Source organism: Microcaecilia unicolor, chromosome 1, assembly GCF_901765095.1.
Source record: "Microcaecilia unicolor chromosome 1, aMicUni1.1, whole genome shotgun sequence".
Taxonomy (NCBI): domain Eukaryota; kingdom Metazoa; phylum Chordata; class Amphibia; order Gymnophiona; family Siphonopidae; genus Microcaecilia; species Microcaecilia unicolor.
This window is the reverse complement of record NC_044031.1, coordinates 772,697,783-772,718,138: the sequence shown is the minus strand read 5'-3', so window position 1 is coordinate 772,718,138 and position 20,356 is coordinate 772,697,783. Positions and strand designations below refer to the sequence as shown.

General features: G+C 44.8%; 1 protein-coding gene across 1 annotated transcript in view; it reads right to left on the bottom strand.

The window, feature by feature from the left end:
* ARNT2 (aryl hydrocarbon receptor nuclear translocator 2) overlaps nucleotides 1-20,356 on the bottom strand; it is a 434,272-nt gene that overhangs the window by 7,171 nt on the left and 406,745 nt on the right. Inside the window, 1 exon segment of the mRNA XM_030189838.1 lies at nucleotides 16,418-16,550. Within this exon segment, the coding sequence (XP_030045698.1) occupies nucleotides 16,418-16,550 (133 nt within the window).

Genomic DNA, 20,356 nt, shown 5'->3' with positions numbered 1-20,356 from the left:
CAGGTCGGAGGCACGCAGCCATGAGAGTCTGCACATCACCACACCTTGAGCAGCGGCCCTGGACGCAACATCAAAGGTATCATATACCCCTCTGGCCAGGAATTTTCTGCACGCCTTCAACTGCCTGACCACCTCCTGAAACGGCTTGGCTTGCTCAGGAGGGAGCTTGTCCACCAAGCCCGCCAACTGCTGCACATTGTTCCACATATGGATGCTCGTGTAGAGCTGGTAAGACTGGATTTTGGCCACGAGCATAGAGGAATGATAGGCCTTCCTCCCAAAGGAGTCTAAGGTTCTGGAGTCTTTGCCCGGGGGCGCCGAAGCATGCTCTCTAGAACTCTTAGCCTTCTTTAGGGCCAGATCCACCACACCAGAGTCGTGAGGCAACTGAGTGCGCATCAGCTCTGGGTCCCCATGGATCCGATACTGGGATTCGATCTTCTTGGGAATGTGGGGATTAGTTAGAGGCTTGGTCCAGTTCGCCAGCAATGTCTTCTTTAGGACATGATGCATGGGTACTGTGGACGCTTCCTTAGGTGGAGAAGGATAGTCCAAGAGCTCAAACATTTCAGCCCTGGGCTCATCCTCCACAACCACCGGGAAGGGGATGGCCGTAGACATCTCCCGGACAAAGGCCGCGAAAGACAGACTCTCAGGAGGAGAAAGCTGCCTTTCAGGAGAGGGAGTGGGATCAGAAGGAAGGCCATCAGACTCCTCGTCAGAGAAATATCTGATGTCCTCCTCTTCCTCCCACGAGGCCTCACCATCGGTATCAGACACAAGTTCACGAACCTGTGTCTGAAGCCGTGCCAGACTCGACTCCGTGGAAACGCGGCCACGGTAGGAGCGTCGAGAGGTGGACTCCCTCGCTAGCACCGGCGAAGCTCCCTCCGTCGACGTCGTCGGGGAGTCCGCCTGGGAGGCGGCCGTAGCCGGTACCGCAAGCGGTATCGGTACCGGGGACCTCACCTCGGGCAAGGGGCCTGCCGTCGCCTCACTCGACTGTACCGGAGGCGCAAGCACCCCCGGTACCGGAGGGGAAGAGCGCAACAGCTCTCCCAGAATCTCTGGAAGAACGGCCCGGAGACTCTTGTGCAGAGCGGCTGTGGAGAAAGACTGGGAAGCCGATGCAGGTGTCGAGGTCAGAGTCTGTTCCGGGCGTGGAGGCGGTTCCGGGCTGTCCAAGGGGGAGAGCATCGACACCTCCTGAACAGAGGGTGAGCGGTCCTCCCAGTGCCGATGCCTACTGGGTGCCGACTGCCTCGGCGACCAAGAGCTCTCGGTACCGAGACGGGAAGGAGACCGGTGACGATGCTTCTTTGACTTCTTCAAGCGAAGCATGTCACCGGAGCTTCCCGGTACCGATGAGGAGGATGTAGAATCCAACCGTTGCTTCCTCGGGGCCGAGGCCGAAGAAGGTCGATCTCGGGGGGGGCTGTACCGCAGGAGCCCTCAGGGTAGGGGGAGACCCACCCGATGGCTCACTGCCACCAGCAGGGGAATGGACAGCCACCAGCAGGGGAATGGACTATCCACTCCAGACGAAGCACCACCGTCCGACGACATCAGCAACAGTGGAGGCCTCGGTACCACCGACGTCGACGCAGCCTTTCGATGCCTCGGTACCGACGATGCAGGAGGTCGGATCCTCGATGCAGTCGATGCCAAGGTCGATGACTTCAATGCTGTCGACGCCGATGCGCTCGGTGCGTCCTGTGCTGTTGTCGTCGAACAGCCCGAGAACAACGCGTTCCACTGGGCCAATCTCGCTACCTGAGTCCGCTTTTTCAAAAGAGCGCAAAGACTACAGGCCTGCGGGCGGTGCCCAGCCCCGAGACACTGAAGACACGAAGCGTGCCTATCAGTGAGCGAGATTACCCGGGCGCACTGGGTGCACTTCTTGAAGCCGCTGGAAGACTTCGATGACATGGGCGGAAAAATCACGCCAGCGAAATCAAAATTCGCGATGATGACGGAAGGCACCAAAAAGAAGGGAGAAAAAACCCCGTACCGAGGCCAAAAAGGCCGGTCCCGAAAGCGAAAGGAAACTTACGCGGGGCAAAAGCTGGAAGCACGGGAAAGGGGTAAAGACCGTAAAGGTCCTTCTTTTTTTTTTTTTTTAGCGAAAATTGCGAAGACGCGCGAGGTCAACTTGAGGGGCACGAAACGGCGCAGAACACGACCGTCCCGAGCGCGGACAAAAGAAGACTGACGAACACGAGCCAGTTTGGGCGGGAAGACGGCCGCGCATGCTCGGCGCGCGAGGGCTAGCAAAGGCCTTTGCTACTGAAGATTCCGATTGGAGGGGGCTGCCGTGGACGTCACCCATCAGTGAGAACAAGCAGCCTGCTTGTCCTCGGAGAATGTGGTAACAACAGTTAGCGTATCTGGGTTTAAAAATGGTTTGGACAAGTTCCTGGAGGAAAAGTTCATAGTCTGCTATTGAGACAGGCATGGGGAAACAACTACTTGCCCTTGGATTTGTAGTATCGAGTGTTGCCAGAATTTGGGTTTCTGCCAGGTACTTGTGACCTGGCTTGGCATCTGTTTGGAAAACAGGATACTGGGCTAGATGGACCATTGGTCTTACTCAGTATGGCTACTCTTGTGTTCTTATCTATTCTCAGATTAGAATGCTGCCACAGTTTGGGTTTCAGCCAGGTACTGGCACAGTATGGCTACTCTTATGTTCTCTCATTTATTGAAGGTACATCAACTCTTCACCCACGTCAGGCAGGGATCCATTAAGCCTAACATCCTGTTTCCAACAGTGGCCAATCCAGGTTACTAGTAGCTGGCAAGATCCCAAACCTGTAAATACATTTTATGCTGCTTATCCTAGAAATAAGCAGTTGAATTCTTTACTTGGTACAAGCAAGATTGTACTTTCCATCTTATTAGACCTATCTGCTGCTTTTGATTTAATTGATCATCCTCTCCTAGTTCAGCCACTTGCCGAGTGGCAGGAATTTTTGGTACCGCTCTGAATTGGTTTTCATCATTTCTGTCCAGACGTTCTTTCTTTGTAAGAACATCTACTGTATCTTCTTCCATGTACCCTTTTTCTAGTGGGGTTCCCTAACGATCAATCCTTTCTCCTTTTAAATATTTTCTTAAGCCCACTCGCCACCCTTATACAGTCTTTCAATATAAATTTCTACTTCTATGCTGATATCTTGCTTATTTTCCTGACTTCTTTATTTTCTATTGATCGTGCGCCTCTTCAGGCATGCTTAGATTTTTATTTATTTTTGTTACATTTGTACCCCGCGCTTTCCCACTCATGGCAGGCTCAATGTGGCTTACATGGGGCAATGGAGGGTTAAGTGACTTGCCCAGAGTCACAAGGAGCTGCCTGTGCCTGAAGTGGGAGTCGAATTCAGTTCCTCAGTTCCCCAGGACCAAAGTCCACCACCCTAACCACTAGGCCACTCCTCCTGCTTTGAAGCTTTACTTCTATTTCTGTATATGTATTGATCATAATTGCATAGCAGAATGTAACAGGTTTTTTGACTCCTGACAAAAAGGCACATATGCTGAAATACGCCTGTGTCGAGTCTGTTCTATATTAGGCAACTGGCTAAAGTGTGTTTACTGATGGCTGCTCCCATACTGTTTGGATCAAAAGAAACAAAAAGCTGGGTGGACTGTCTATGGTCTTTAGTTTGCTCCAGGTAGAAGGCTAAGGTTATCTTTCAGTCCAAGGTGTGCAGTGTGCTTTCACGAGGATGGGAATGAGGCTTTGGAAAAAATGTTGGTAGAATAATTGACTGGTTAAGGTGGTAATTCAACAACACCTCTGGAAAGAACTTAGGATGTGTGTGAAGAACCACTCTATTATGATGGAACTTTATGTAAGGTGGATCAGCTACAAGGGCCTGAAGCTCACTGATTCTGCATTCTGAAGTGACTGCCACCAGAAATAAAACCTTCCAGGTCACAAACTTCAGGTGGAAAGCATCAAGCACCTGAAAAGGAGATTTCATCAGCTGGGTGAGGATAACACTGAGATCCCATGAGGTTTGATTGGTGTGTTCGTGAGAAGCAAACTTCTCATGAATCGAACAATTAGAGGCTGTATAGAGATGGGCTTACCTTGTGAACAGTGATGATAAGTGCCAATTGAACTGACGTGAACCCTTATGGAGTTGGTTTTAAAACCAGACTCAGAAAGGTTTAGAAGGTATTGAAGCAGATTTTGTGTAAGGCAGGAAAAAGGATCTAGGGTCCTGACCTCACACCAGACGGAAAACGTCTTCCATTTAAAATTATGTGACTTCTTTTCTGGAAGCAAGCCGGACTTAAGGCTCCCTCATGCAGCTGGAGATGTTACGTTGATCTTGTTAGCCATTCCCTCCTTCTCTCTAGATCTTTAGGGCTATTGTAATTGTAAGGTCTCTTTTTCTGAATCAAGCCTTTTTTTCTCTCCCTTGTGATGTCCCTCAAGGCTCAGTACCATCTCCCTTAGTCTTTAATATCTTTCTTAGTCCCTTGGCAACACTAATCCAAGAATCCAGCTTTAGAATTTATATATATGCAGATGACATATTTTTAGTCTCTACACAAGATCCTTATATGCCTGACCTGACTATTCTCTGGTCTTGTTTAACCTCAGTTGACCAATGGCTTCATGCTAATCGTTTACTGCTAAATCCGTTCAAGCCTACTGCTCATAAGAACATACTACTACTACAAATAATAATCAATTCTATAGCTATATTAGATGCACACAACATGGTACACATTATATGCTGGTACTTTCTCTGTCCCTATTGGGCACACAATCTATTTTTTTTGTACCTGGGGCAATAGAGGGTTAAATGACTTGCCCATAAGTACATAAGTATTGCCATACTGGGAAAGACCAAAGGTCCATCGAGACCATCATCCTGTTTCTAACAGTGGCCAATCCATGTCACAAATACCCGGCAAGATCCCCAAAATGTACAAAACATTTTATACTGCTTATCCCAGAAATAGTGGATTTTTCCCAAGTCCATTTAATAACGGTCTATGGACTTTTCCTTTAGGAAGCCATCCAAACCTTTTTAAAACTCCGCTAAACTAACTGCCTTTACCACATTCTCTGGCAACGAATTCCAGAGTTTAATTACACGTTGAGTGAAGAAAAATTTTCTCCAATTCATTTTAAATTTACTACATTGTAGCTTCATCGCATGCCCCCTAGTCCTAGTATTTTTGGAAAGCATGAACAGACGCTTCACATCTACCTGTTCAACTCCACTCATTATTTTCTGGACCTCTATCATATCTCCCCTCAGCCGCCTTTTCTCCAAGCTGAAGAGCCCTAGCCGCTTTAGCCTTTCCTCATAGGGAAGTCGTCCCGTTCCCTTTATCCCCAGGATCAGAAGGAGCTGCAGTGGGAATCAAATCCAGTTCCCCAGGATCTCATCCATACTGGGGCAGAGCAATGGTCCATCTAGCCCAGTATCCTATGTCTAACAGTGGCCAATCCAGGTCACAAGTATCTGGCACAAACCCAATTAGTAACAACATTCCATGCTACCAATCCTGGGGCAAGCAGTGGCTTCCTCCGTGCCCATCTTAATAACAGACTATGGATTTTTCCTCCAGGACATTTCCAAACCTTTTTTAAACCCTGATATGCTAACCATACAATTTCATTGTGTCCCCTACCTTTGTACTTTTTGAGAGTGAAAAATCGATTTACTTCTACTTGTTCTACACCACTCAGGATTTTATAGACCTCAAACATATCCCTTCTCAGCTGTCTCTTTTCCAAGCTAAAGAGCCCTAACCTCTTTAGCTTTTCCTCATATGGGAGGAGTTCCATCCCCTTTACAGGTCACACTTATCCTCTTACCTCTCCTACACTTCAGGGTTGCATAAGTACTGCCATACTGGGACAGACCAAAGGTCCATCAAGCCCATCATCCTGTTTCCAACAGTGGTCAATCCAGGTCACAAGTACCTGGAAAGATCCCAAAACAGTACAATACATTTTATGATGTTTATTCTAGAAATAAGCAGTGGATTTTCCCCAAGTCCATTTAATAATGGTCTATGGACTTTTCCTTTAGGAAGCCATCCAAACTTTTTTAAAACACCGCTAAGCTAATCGCTTTTACTACATTCTCTACGAACAAATTCCAGAGTTTAATTACATGCTGAGTGAAGAGATATTTTCTCTGATTTGTTTGAAATTTATTATTATTATTAGCATTTGTATAGCACTACCAGACACACGCAGCGCTGAACACCTGACACAGAGAGACAGTCCCTGGTCAATAGAGCTTACAATCTAAAAATACAGACAGACAAGACAATTAAGGGCGAGGGAAGTACTGGGTGAGAAGGAACAAGGGGAGGGCAATTGAGTAGTGGCTAGGAGCCAAAAGCAGTAGTGAAAAGGTGGGTTTTCAGCATAGATTTGAAAACAGGTAGAGATGGAGCTAGATGTTCAGGCTCAGGAAGTCTATTCCAGGAATAAGGTGCCGCGAGGGAGAAGGAACGAAGTCTGGAGTTAGCAGTGGAGGAGAAGGGGGATGACGAGAGATTTGTCCAGTGAGCGGAGTTCACGGGGAGGAATGTAGGGAGAGATGAGAGTGGATAGGTAATGGGAGGCTGCCAGTAACAGAAGTTTGAACTGTATGTGGAAGCGGGCAGGGAGCCAGTGAAGTGACTTGCAGAATTTTGGACAGACTGGAGAGGAGAGAGATGGCTGAGTGGAAGACCAGTGAGAAGCAAATTGCAATAATCCAAGTGAGAGGTGACAAGGGTTTGGATAAGGGTTCTGGTAGCGTATTCAGAAAGGAAGTGGCGAATTTTGCTAATGTTGTAGATAAAGAAACGACAGGTTTTGGCAATCTGTTGAAGAAGAGAGAGGAATCAAAGATGACTCCAAGGTTACAAGCTGAGGAGACAGGGAGGATGTGAGAGCCATTAATGGAGATAGAGAATGGGGGAAGAGGGGAAGTGGGTTTAGGGGGAAAATGAGAAGTTCAGTTTTAGTCATGTTTAGCTTCAGATGTCGTTGAGACATCCAAGCAGCAATGTCAGACAAGCAGGATGAAATTTTGTCCTGGATTACGGTTGAGATTTCAGGGGTGGAGATGTAGATCTGAGAGTCATCTGCATAAAGATGGTATTGAAAGCCATGGGATGAAATCAGGGTACCAAGAGAAGAGGTATAGATGGAGAAAAGGAGGGGTCCAAGGACAGAACCCTGGGGTACACCAACTGAAAGCGGGATGGAAGTTGAAGAGGAACCGCCAGAGTGAACACTGAAAGTGCGAAGTGAGAGGTAGGAGGAGAACCAGGAAAGAACAGAGCCCTGGAATCCAATCGAGGATAGTGTATCCAGGAGTATGGTGTTGTCAACAGTGTTGAAAGCAGCAGATAGGCCAAGAAGGATAAGGATAGAATAGAGACCTCTGGATGTAGCCAGCAGCAGGTCATTAGAGACTTTGGTAAGTGCAGTTTCAGTAGAGTGATGAGGGCGGAAACCAGATTGGAGTGGGTTGATAAGAGAAGAAGTCAAGACAACGGCGGTGCACGACGCGTTCAAGTAATTTGGAGAGGAAAGGAAGAAGGGAGATGGGGTGATAGTTGGAGGGACAGGTAGGGTCGAGGGTTTTTTTTAAGGAGTGGAGTGACAACAGCATGTTTGAAGGCCGTAGGAACAGTTGCAGTGGAGAGTGAGAGATTAAGGATGTGACAGATGACAGGGATGATAGTAGGAGAGATAGCTACGTCATGCAAGGTTCCACGTTAGGAGTTATGGACCAAGAAAGGGATCTGGGTGTCGTCGTCGATAACACACTGAAACCTTCTGCTCAGTGTGCTGCTGCGGCTAGGAAAGCGAATAGAATGTTGGGTATTATTAGGAAAGGTATGGAAAACAGGTGTGAGGATGTTATAATGCCGTTGTATCGCTCCATGGTGCGACCGCACCTTGAGTATTGTGTTCAATTCTGGTCGCCGCATCTCAAGAAAGATATAGTAGAATTGGAAAAGGTGCAGCGAAGGGCGACTAAAATGATAGCGGGGATGGGACGACTTCCCTATGAAGAAAGACTAAGGAGGCTAGGGCTATTCAGCTTGGAGAAGAGACGGCTGAGGGGAGACATGATAGAGGTATATAAAATAATGAGTGGAGTGGAACAGGTGGATGTGAAGCTTCTGTTCACGCTTTCCAAAAATACTAGGACTAGGGGGCATGCGATTAAACTACAGTGCAGTAAATTTAAAACAAATCGGAGAAAATTTTTCTTCACCCAACGTGTAATTAAACTCTGGAATTCATTGCCGGAAAATGTGGTGAAGGCGGTTAGCTTAGCAGAGTTTAAAAAGGGGTTGGACGGTTTCCTAACGGACAAGTCCATAAACCGCTACTAAACGGACTTGGAAAAATCCAAAATCCCAGGAATAACATGTATAGAATGTTTGTACGTTTGGGAAGCTTGCCAGGTGCCCTTGGCCTGGATTGGCCGCTGTCGTGGACAAGATGCTGGGCTCGATGGACCCTTGGTCTTTTCCCAGTATGGCATTACTTATGTACTTATGTAAGTAGATAAGTGGGGATGGGATCAGATGAACAGGTAGTACATTTGGAGAAGGAAAGAAGAAGGGCAGTTTCCTCAGTTGAAACTTCAGAGAAGGAGGAAAAAGAAGGAGAGGAAGGAGAGAAGGGGGTTTGGACTAAGGGAGAGAGAGGTGGGGAGGGTTTGGATGAAGATTCAAGGTTAATCTTACGGATTTTATCATAGAAGTGCTCAGCTAGGGTCTGAGGAGAAAGAGAAGAGGGAATTGGGGACGGAGACACTTTGAGAAGAGAGTTCAGTGTGGCAAAGAGAAGTCAAGGGTTAGAGCCAAGCGAATTTGTCAATTGGGTGAAGTAATCCTGTTTGGCCCGTGAAAGGGCAGACTTGAAGGCGTTAAGCATGAATTTGAAATGAATGAAGTTGGCAAGGGTGTGGGATTTAAGCCAAGAACGTTCAGCAGAGCGGGCACAGGAACGAAAGTAGCGGATTATAGAGGTCAGCCAAGGCTGGGGTTTGGTACACCTAGTAGGACGGGGCATGGGAGGGGCAAGAGTGTCCAGGGCAGAGGAGAGAATAGTATCATAGGAAGAAACGGCTTTATTGACTGACTTAGATAGAGTGGTGGAAGAGAAAAGGTTTCTGCGTGCCCCCTAGTCCTAGTATTTTTGAAAAGAGTGAACAAGCGATTCACACCTACTCGTTCCACTCCACTCAATGTTTTATAGGCCTTTTATCATATCTCCCCTCAGCCGTCTTTTCTCCAAGCTGAAGAGTCCTAGCCGCTTTAGCCTTTCCTTATAGGGAAGTCATCCCATCCCCTTTACCATTTTGATCACCCTTCTCTGTACCTTTTCTATTTCCACTATATCTTTTTTGAGATGTGGTGACCCATCAACACAATATACGAGGTGCGTTTGCACCATGGAGCAATACAAAAGCATACTTTGTTTTACATTCCTTTCCTAATAATATTTAACATTCTATTTGCTCTCTTAGCAGCTAGGCCTCTTTGGCTTGCAGAAAAGACGGCTGAGGGTACATATGATAGAGGTCTATACAATAATGAGTGGAGTGGAACGGGTAGATGTGAATCGGTTGTTTACTGTTTCCAAAAATACTAGGACTAGGGGGCACGCAATGAAGCTACAAAGTAGTAAATTTAAAATGAATTAGCAAAAATGTTTCTTCACTCAATGTGTAATTAATCTGTGGAATTTGTTGCCAGAGAATGCGGTAAAAGCAATTAGCTTAGTGGGGTTTAAAAAAAGGTTTGGATGGCTTCCTAAAGGAAAAGTCCATAGACCGTTATTAAAAGGGGGAAACTCCACTGCTTATTTTTAGGAAAAGCAGCATAAAATGTATTGTAGTTTTTTGGGATCTTTCCAGGTACTTGTGACCTGGATTGGCCACTATTGGAAACAGGATGTTGGGCTTGATGGGCCTTCGATCTGTCCCATATGGCAATACTTATGTACTTATGTAGATCTACCTGTACCGGGAATGGCTTTCAAAGGTGATGATGTGGAGGAACTGAAAGAAATCTCGGTGAACTTGGAAGATGTACTGAGCCAAATTGACAAGTTCAAGAGTCATAAATTAACTGGACTGTATACACCTGAGGGTACTGAAAGAACGCAAACATAAAATAGCTGATCTGCTGTTACTGGTCTGTAAACTGTCATTAAAATTGTCTGTAGTAACTGAAGATTGGAGAGTGGCCAATGTAATGCTGATTTTTAAAAAGGGTTCCATGGGAGATCCTGGAAATTACAGATTGGTAAGTCTGATTTCAGTGCTGGGCAAAATAGTGGAAACTATTATAAAGAACAAAATGACAGAACACATAGACAAACATGATTTAATGGGACAGAGTCAGCCTGGGTTCAGCTAAGGGAAGTTTTGTCTCAACAATTTGCTTCATTTCTTTGAAGGCGTGAATAAACATGTGCATAAAGGTGAGCCGGTTGATATTGTGCATCTAGATTTTCAGAAGACTTTTGACAAAGTTTCTCATGAGAGACGCCTGAGAAAATTAAAAAGTCATGGGATAGGAGGCAATGCCCTTCTGTGGATTAGGAATTGGTTACTCACCCTATGCTTGGAATAAACTTCCTGAGCCCTTACGCCAAGCCCCCTCCCTACCCATCTTCAAATCCTTGCTCAAAGCCCACCTCTTCAGTGTTGCTTTCGGCACCTAACCTTTATACCTTTCAGGAAATCTAGACTGCCCCTATTTGACTGACTGTACATTTGTCCTTTAGATTGTAAGCTCCTTTGAGCAGGGACTGTCCTTCTATGTTAAATTGTACAGCGCTGCGTAACCCTAGTAGCGCTTTAGAAATGTCAAGTAGTAGTAGTAGTAGCAGTAGTAAAACAGAGAGAAGCGTTAAATGGCCATTTTTCTCAATGGAGGATGGGTGAATAATGGAGTGCCGCAGGAATCTGTACTGGGACCGGTACTATTTAACATACTTACAAATGATCAGGAAATCGGAATGACAAGTGAGGTGATTAAATTTGCAGATGAGAACAAAACTATTCAAAGTTGTCAAAACACATGTGGCTTGTGAAAAATTGCAGGAAGATCTTAGGAAACTGGAAGATTAGGCATTCAAAAGACAGATGAAATTTAATGTGTAGAAATACAAAGTGATGTACATTGGTAAGAATAATCTGAATTATAGTTACCTGATGCTGGGGTTAAACTTAGGAGTCAGCACCCAAGAAAAAGATCTGGGTGTCATTGTAGACAATACGCTGAAACCTTCTGCACAGTGTGTGGTGGTGGCCAAAAAAGCAAACAGGATACTAGGAAAGGGATGGAAAATAAGACCAAGAATATTATGTCTCTGTATCGTTCCATGGTGTGACCTCACATTGAGTACTGTGATCAATTCTGGTCACCATATCTCATAAAAGATCTAGCGGAATTAGAAAAGGTTCACAGAAGAGCGACTAAAATGATAAAGGGGATGAAGCTCCTCTTATATGAGGAAAGGTTAAAGAGGTTAGGGCTCTTCAGCTTGATAAAGAGACGGCTGATGGGGAATATGATTAAAGTCTACAAAATCGTGTGTGTTGAACAGGTAAAAGTGAATCTTTCAAAAAGTACAAAGACCAGGGGACACTCAATGAAATGATATGAAAATATCTTAAAAACAAATAGGAGGAAATATTTTTTCACTCAAAGAATACTTAATCGCTGCCAGAGGATGTAGTAACAGCGGTTAGCATTTCTGGATTTCAAAAGGTTGGACAAGTTCCTGGAGAAAAAGTCCATAGTCTGTTATTGAGATGGACCTGGGGGAAGCCACTGCTTGCCCTGGGATTGGGATCATGGAATATTGCTACCAACTGGGTTTCTGCCAGGCACTTGTGACCTGGATTGGCCACTTTTGGAAGCAGGATCCTGAGCTAGACCATTGGTCTGATCCAGTACGGCTCTTCTTAACAAATATTTCTGGACTGTCTGTACCACGTTCATCTAGTGATCTGGGGGCTGGTGGTTGGGAGGCGAGGCTAGTGTTGGGCAGACTTATACGGTCTGTGCCCTGAAAAAGACAGATACAAATCAAGGTAAGGTATACACAAAAAGTAGCACATATGAGTTATCTTGTTGGGCAGACTGGATGGACCGTGCAGGTGTGCAGGTCTTTTTCTGCCGTCATCTACTATGTTACTATGGGGCTCATTTTCAAAGCACTTAGCCTTACAAAGTTCCATAGTAACCTATGGAACTTTGTAAGGCTAAGTGCTTTGAAAATACGCCTCCATGTATGTTACTATTCTGTGTTCAAGGTGAAAGGTCAGGAATAGAACTGCAGATGACAAACATATAGGAATGGAAGTGTTGTAAACCCTAAACAATTTACAGAGGACTGTGTTTATGAGCAGCTAGGTAAACTTCAGGTGGACAAAGCAAAGGGGCTGGATGCATATATCCGAGAATACTGAAGGAACTTAGGGAAGTTCTAGTGGCTCCACTGGCTGACTTTTTCAATGCTTCTATAGTGGTCCTGGAAGACTGGAGAAGGGAAGATGTGATCCCTCTGCACAAAAGTGGAAATAAGAAGGAAGCTGGGAACTACAGGCTGGTAAGTCTGTGGTAAGTAAATTAATGGAAATACTTCTTAAAACAAATAGTGAGCTTTCTGGAATCCAATGGATTGCAGCACCCAAGGCAGCATGATTTCACTAGAGGCAGATCTTGTCATACAAATCTGATTCATTTCTTTGACTAGGTAACCAGAGACTACTGCAATCTGCTTCTTGCTGGCTTCCCACTTAGTCACCTTTCCCCTCTCCAATCGGTTCAAAACTCTGCTGCCCGTCTCGTCTTCCGCCAGGGTCGCTTTACTCATACTACCCCTCTCCTCAAGTCGCTTCACTGGCTCCCTATCCGTTTTCGCATCCTGTTCAAACTTCTTCTACTAACCTATAAATGTACTCACTCTGCTACTCCCCAGTATCTCTCCACACTCGTCCTTCCCTACACCCCTTCCCGTTCACTCCGCTCCATGGATAAATCCTTCTTATCTGTTCCCTTCTCCACTACTGCCAACTCTAGACTTCGCGCCTTCTGTCTCGCTGCACCCTACGCCTGAAATAAACTTCCTGAGCCCCTACGTCTTGCCCCATCCTTGGCCACCTTTAAATCTAGACTGAAAGCCCACCTGTTTAACATTGCTTTTGACTCGTAACCACTCGCCTCCACCTACCCTCCTCTCCTTCCTGTACACATTAATTGAGTTGACTTGCTTACTCTATTTTTTGTCTATTAGATTGTAAGCTCTTTGAGCAGGGACTGTCTTTCTTCTATGTTTGTGCAGCTGTTGGAAGTTGAGGGATGGGGGGGTGGGAGGGAGAAAAATAAATTTTGGTGATACAGTAGGTGAGAATTACTGAAGTGTAAAAGAGAAAGAGGATGATAATGGATGTATCAATGATGTCAGTTCTGTTTACTCTACTGTTCATCAATAAAAATTATTGAACCATTAAAACAATACATTATAAATACATTATAAACCATAAAGCTGTATGTCTCTGTTGATCACCCCACCCCTCACCTATCCACACCCATCCTGTTAGAATATCAATGATATGCTTTGATGTCCCCATGCATACCTCCGACCCCACCCCCATCCTCCCACCCTGTCAGACTGTCATAGTAATGCTTGAATGTTTTCACTTATATACACTGTCAGCTAGCACATTTGCTTATTTCCGATCTGACGAAGAAGGGCAACCTTCGAAAGCTAATCAAGAAATGTATTAAGTTATGTCCAATAAAAAAGGTATCATCTTATTTTCTTTTCCATGTTTTATTTTGTTTGATTTCTATTGATAACCTTTAAGAGTGGACTAACACGGCTACCACACCTCTCCACTCCCTTAACTGAAACTAAAAAATTATCACACAGCTCAAGCTAACAGCTTTTGGGAAGAAGAAACTGACAGTTCTGTAACAACTTTACAAACAACAGACAGGCACCACCTGCTGGCCAAACAAAGGAAATGCACATCATAAACAGCTATATAATTTACAAGCAGGAAAATTCCCTGTTTTGCCACATTTTTTGTAAATGATATTGCAGAATGTTGTCCAGTAAGGTTTGCCTCTTTGAGGATGATACCAAAATCTGCAATAGGGTAGACATCCCCTGATGCTTTGGCAGCTAAAATTAATACTAACAATTACAGGGTTGTGCATTTAGGCTACAAAAACCTAAGGGAGCTGTGCAATTTAGGGGTATGAAGTACTTCTGTGCATGAAAGAGGGGAGGATTTGGGGTATGATCATATGTGATGATCTTAAGGTGGCCAAACAGGTAGAAAGTCGATGGTGAAAGCTAGAAGAATGCTTGGCTGCATAGGGAAGTGAAAGGCCAGTAGGGAAAAGGAGGTGACAATGCCTCTGTATAAGTCTCTGGTGAGACCTCATTTAGAGTACTGTGTACAGTTCTGGAGACCCACCTTCAAAAAAATGGATGGAGTTGGTCCAGTGGTCTTTCTTATAAAGCATATGGGGACAGACCTAAATATATCAATATGTATATTTGGAAAGAAAGGCAAGAGAGAGGAGATATGATAGAGGTGTTTAAATTCTTCTGTGGCACAAGTGCACAGGAAACGAGTCTCTTTCAATTGAAAGGAAGCTCTGGAAAGAGGGGCATAGGATAAAGGTGAAAGGGGATAGACTCAGGAATAATCTAAGAAAATATTTCTTCATGGAAAGGATGATGAAGATGAAGGCTGTATCTGATTTCAAGAAAGACTGGGACAAGTACATACAGTAGGGTCTTGATGAGAGAGGAAGGGATAGCAGATGGTATGGATGAGCAGACTGGATAGGCCAAATGGCCTTTACCTGCCTTCATTTTTCTCTATTTTGTTTATAGTGGAGTCAGGGGTTATATGGTCAGATGGGGCAATAGGGTTTCTGCCTCCTTGAACCCACCCCAAGATACAGTGGACCAGCCACCCCCAAGATATGGGGTGACAATGAAGACAGAGGCTATGCTCCTTCTACTGCAAAAATCTTTATTCCTCACCAATTTAGATAATGACAAAGCAATCAGCCAATAACAAATTATTAGTTTCTATACATGGCTGTGCAGAGATCAAGTTCTTCAGATAGAAACATAGAGAATCAAGATCCACCTCTCCTTCTTACCACCAGCTCCAACTTTCTCCCACCTGACTGAGCTACTGCGTGAAGATCCAATGAGCTTCCCAACTACAGATCTGACACCCACAGGTCGTATGGTTTTGGTTCTGTGATCACTCAAATGTCAAGGGATCGATAGGAAGACTGTTAGGAATTCTTAGAAGCTTGTTATTACGATTTTACTGCTGCTTACTATTTCATTTATCTTACTATGCTAAATAAAGACCTTCATGGTCAGTATTCTTTGTCAGCAGTTAAGGGGCTTAGTCATTCCCTAGACACATACACAAAAGTGTCATCTGGGACCACCACAGGAACTGGAGCACTGAGAAGAGAGCGAGAGAGACCTGAGTGAGGGAGTGCTCTACCAGCTAGCAGAATGGGTTAAAACGGAAAAGGGGAATGCTGACTTAATGGTTAGACCAGTGGTTTCCAAACCTGGTCCCAGAGGCATCCCAGACAGTCAAGTTTTTAGGATATCCACGATGAATATTCATGAGAGACATTTGCATACACTGCCTCCACTGCATGCAAATCTGATTACAAGCAAAGCGGTTGACATATTATATACAGGTACTTATTTTGTTCCTGGGGCAATGGAGGGTCAAGTGACTTGCCCAGAGTCACAAGGAGCTGCAGTGGGACTTGAACCTAGATCCCCTGGTTCTCAGGCTGCTGCACAAGCTCTTATTCAATTATTCCCTAAAGATGAGATCAACAGCTTTAAAGATTGCATATAGGAGGATCTTCAGACAGATGCCAAATTTCAGCTGACTGTAGGCTCCTAAATTTTCAGCTGAAAATTCACCTCAGCTCAGAAGCATAATAGAGACGTCACAAGTAGTATGAAAAAAATCCCTCCCCGGGACTGGAGCTAGATTTTCTGTTAGTGTTTGAATTATTTCAAATAGTTTTTTCTACAAAGAGGGAGTGCATACATTTCAAAGGGTTTGCTTAAATGAAATCTTAGTTATATTTTCCATGCTGTCAAAACACAGACATAAATCTCTGGCATCCAATTTATTGACCTTTTCAAGGACATTGTACAACGTGCTAATATTTTCCTCAGTGAAGTGATATAATCATAGGATATGCTTCTTCCTCCATATTCTGCAGAAGAATGTTTTCCCTTGCAACGTATTTACATCTGTAAGGTTACAGAGAAGTTTCCGTTGCCTTCAGTATCTGTAATAATAACAAGCAATTCAGTGCATGGTTACCTGGAAACACTTCTGTCTGAGCAGGTTGCTGGTGCGAGTGTTGCTCACTGCTCTGCTGGTTATGGTGCTGGCTTTGCCACTGAGACCAAACCTCAGAAGGTCTCCCTGGAAACTGGCCACCACTTTGTCCGCTTTCAGCTGAAAAATTCCAACAACAAGGTGTTTGTATTTATTATTACCTGCACATATGAACCTGTGCACTAAACACCTTTCGAAAAGTCAACTGCAGCTAAATGGGGACGATGGGCACCACAGTAAATAAAGGGCTGAATCTTCAGAAAGACTGACATGTTTAGTGGTGGCCATTAAACGTATCAGTGGCTTTTCAGCAGCACTATGAGGGTGGGCCTATTTGAAGCGACATTAGGTACCTGCTTTCCTTCATAGAGTACTAATGTACTAGCGCAAATCCCTGCGTATAATCAGAAAACGCTCACAAGCAAGTGAATCAGAGTATCCTATTATTTACACATGTAACTGTGCGCCCTGCCCATGTCCCACCCAGACTGTACCCATGTGTATCCCCTAGTGCCAATAAGAAACATACATGCATGTTCTTGCTGTTCTCCTATCCAGAACCTATTTTCTGATCTACAATACCAGCGTAACGAGTAAAATATGCATACACAATTTAGCTGTGACACTTACACCAGCCAAAACGGCATTGGTCTTGGAGTTACCGTCCAAGCACCGTTTTGTTTTGATTCTACTCTCTTTCTATATGGAAATCCTTTGTGTTTATCCCACACTTTTTTGAATTCTGTTCACCACCTCCCGCAGGATGGCATTCCATGCATCTACCACCTTCCCTATCAAAAAGTACTTCCTGACATTACTCCTAAGTCGAACCCCCTGCAACCTCAATTCATGTTCTCTACTTCTACTACTTCTCCTTCTATAGAAATGATTTGTTTGCATATTAATACCTTTAAAATATTTAAACGTCTGTATCATATCATCCCAATCACCCCTTTCCTCTAGGATATAAATATTCAGTTCTAATTGTGCGATAACTAGAGAATGTATAAGGATGTTGAGAGCAGAAGAATGTAATAGAGGTTGGACTGATCTAATGATACACAATTTATAGAAGGAATGTTGAATAACCTTGGAAATTTGCTCGCTAAGGGTAAGTGTGGAATCAAAAATGTATCCAAGAAAGTGCATAGAATGAACCTGGGAGACAGGGCAACAATTAAAAAGAATAGGAGAAGATAGAAGTGGTTGATTCGAGGAAGGGGAAAATAATAATACAAAAAAAACATAAAATCAACCCACGACATAATTAATTTCTGTAAATTATTGAAGACCAATTTATTCAAGAAAGCTTACCATAATAACGCACCCTAATTATCAATTAAAGCGAATGATACATACCTGTAGCAGGTGTTCTCCGAGGACAGCAGGCTGATTGTTCTCACGACTGGGTTGACGTCCACGGCAGCCCCCACCAACCGGAACAAAACTTTGCGGGCGGTCCCGCAAGCAGGGTACGCCCACCGCGCATGCGCGGCCGTCTTCCTGCCCGTGTGTGACCGTTCCCGCTCAGTTGAATGACAAGCAAAAATGATCAAAAACGCAACTCCAAAGGGGAGGAGGGAGGGTAGGTGAGAACAATCAGTCTGCTGTCCTCGGAGAACACCTGCTACAGGTATGTATCATTCGCTTTCTCCGAGGACAAGCAGGCTGCTTGTTCTCAAGACTGGGGTATCCCTAGCTCTCAGGCTCACTCAAAACAAGAACCCAGGTCAATTGAACCTCACAACGGCGAGGGTATAACAGAAATTGACCTACGAAGAACAACTAACTGAGAGTGCAGCCTGACCAGAATAAATTCGGGTCCTGGAGGGTGGAGTTGGATTTAAACCCCAAACAGATTCTGCAGCACCGACTGCCCGAACCGACTGTCGCGTCGGGTATCCTGCTGGAGGCAGTAATGTGATGTGAATGTGTGGACAGATGACCACGTCGCAGCCTTGCAAATCTCTTCAATAGTGGCTGACTTCAAGTGAGCCACTGACGCTGCCATGGCTCTGACACTATGAGCCGTGACATGACCCTCAAGAGTCAGCCCAGCCTGGGCGTAAGTGAAGGAAATGCAATCTGCTAGCCAATTGGAGATGGTGCGTTTCCCGACAGCGACCCCTTTCCTGTTGGGGTCGAAAGAAACAAACAATTGGGCGGACTATCTGTGGGGCTGTGTCAGCTCCAAATAGAAGGCCAACGCTCGCTTGCAGTCCAATGTGTGCAACTGACGTTCAGCAGGGCGGGTATGCGGTCTGGGAAAGAATGTTGGCAAGACAATTGACTGGTTAAGATGGAACTCCGACACCACCTTTGGCAGGAACTTAGGGTGAGTGCGGAGCAACTTATCCTTAAAATCGAGCGTGGTACCGGAAGATTGGAGGGTGGCCAATGTAACGCCCATTTTTAAAAAAAAGCTCCAGGGGAGATCCGGGAAATTATAGACCGGTGAGTCTGACGTCGGTGCCGGGGAAAATGGTAGAGGCTATTATTAAAAACAAAATTACAGAGCACATCCAAGGACATGGATTACTGAGACCAAGTCAGCATGGCTTTTGTGTGGGGAAATCTTGCCTGACCAATTTACTTCAATTCTTTGAAGGAGTGAACAAACATGTGGACAAAGGGGAGTCGGTTGATATTGTGTATCTGGATTTTCAAAAGGCGTTTGACAAGGTACCTCATGAAAGGCTACAGAGGAAATTGGAGGGTCATGGGATAGGAGGAAATGTCCTATTGTGGATTAAAAACTGGTTGAAGGATAGGAAACAGAGAGTGGGGTTAAATGGGCAGTATTCACAATGGAGAAGGGTAGTTAGTGGGGTTCCTCAGGGGTCCGTGCTAGGACCGCTGCTTTTTAATATATTTATAAATGATTTAGAGATGGGAGTAACTAGCGAGGTAATTAAATTTGCTGATGACACAAAGTTATTCAAAGTCCTTAAATCACGACAGGATTGTGAAAAATTACAAGAGGACCTTACGAGACTGGGCGGCTAAATGGCAGATGATGTTTAATGTGAGCAAGTGCAAGGTGATGCATGTGGGAAAAAAGAACCCGAATTATAGCTACGTCATGCAAGGTTCCACGTTAGGAGTTACGGACCAAGAAAGGGATCTGGGTGTCGTCGTCGATAACACACTGAAACCTTCTGCTCAGTGTGCTGCTGCGGCTAGGAAAGCGAATAGAATGTTGGGTATTATTAGGAAAGGTATGGAAAACAGGTGTGAGGATGTTATAATGCCGTTATATCGCTCCATGGTGCGACCGCACCTTGAGTATTGTGTTCAATTCTGGTCGCCGCATCTCAAGAAAGATATAGTAGAATTGGAAAAGGTGCAGCGAAGGGCGACTAAAATGATAGCGGGGATGGGTCGACTTCCCTATGAAGAAAGACTAAGGAGGCTAGGGCTATACAGCTTGGAGAAGAGACGGCTGAGGGGAGACATGATAGAGGTATATAAAATAATGAGTGGAGTGGAACAGGTGGATGTGAAGCTTCTGTTCACGCTTTCCAAAAATACTAGGACTAGGGGGCATGCGATGAAACTACAGTGTAGTAAATTTAAAACAAATCGGAGAAAATTTTTCGTCACCCAACGTGTAATTAAACTCTGGAATTCGTTGCCGGAGAAAGTGGTGAAGGCGGTTAGCTTAGCAGAGTTTAAAAAGGGGTTGGACGGTTTCCTAAAGGACAAGTCCATAAACCGCTACTAAACGGACTTGGAAAAATCCAAAATTCCAGGAATAACATGTATAGAATGTTTGTACGTTTGGGAAGCTTGCCAGGTGCCCTTGGCCTGGATTGGCCGCTGTCGTGGACAGGATGCTGGGCTCGATGGACCCTTGGTCTTTTCCCAGTATGGCATTACTTATGTACTTATGTTATGATGAAATTTAGTATACGGAGCATGAGCTA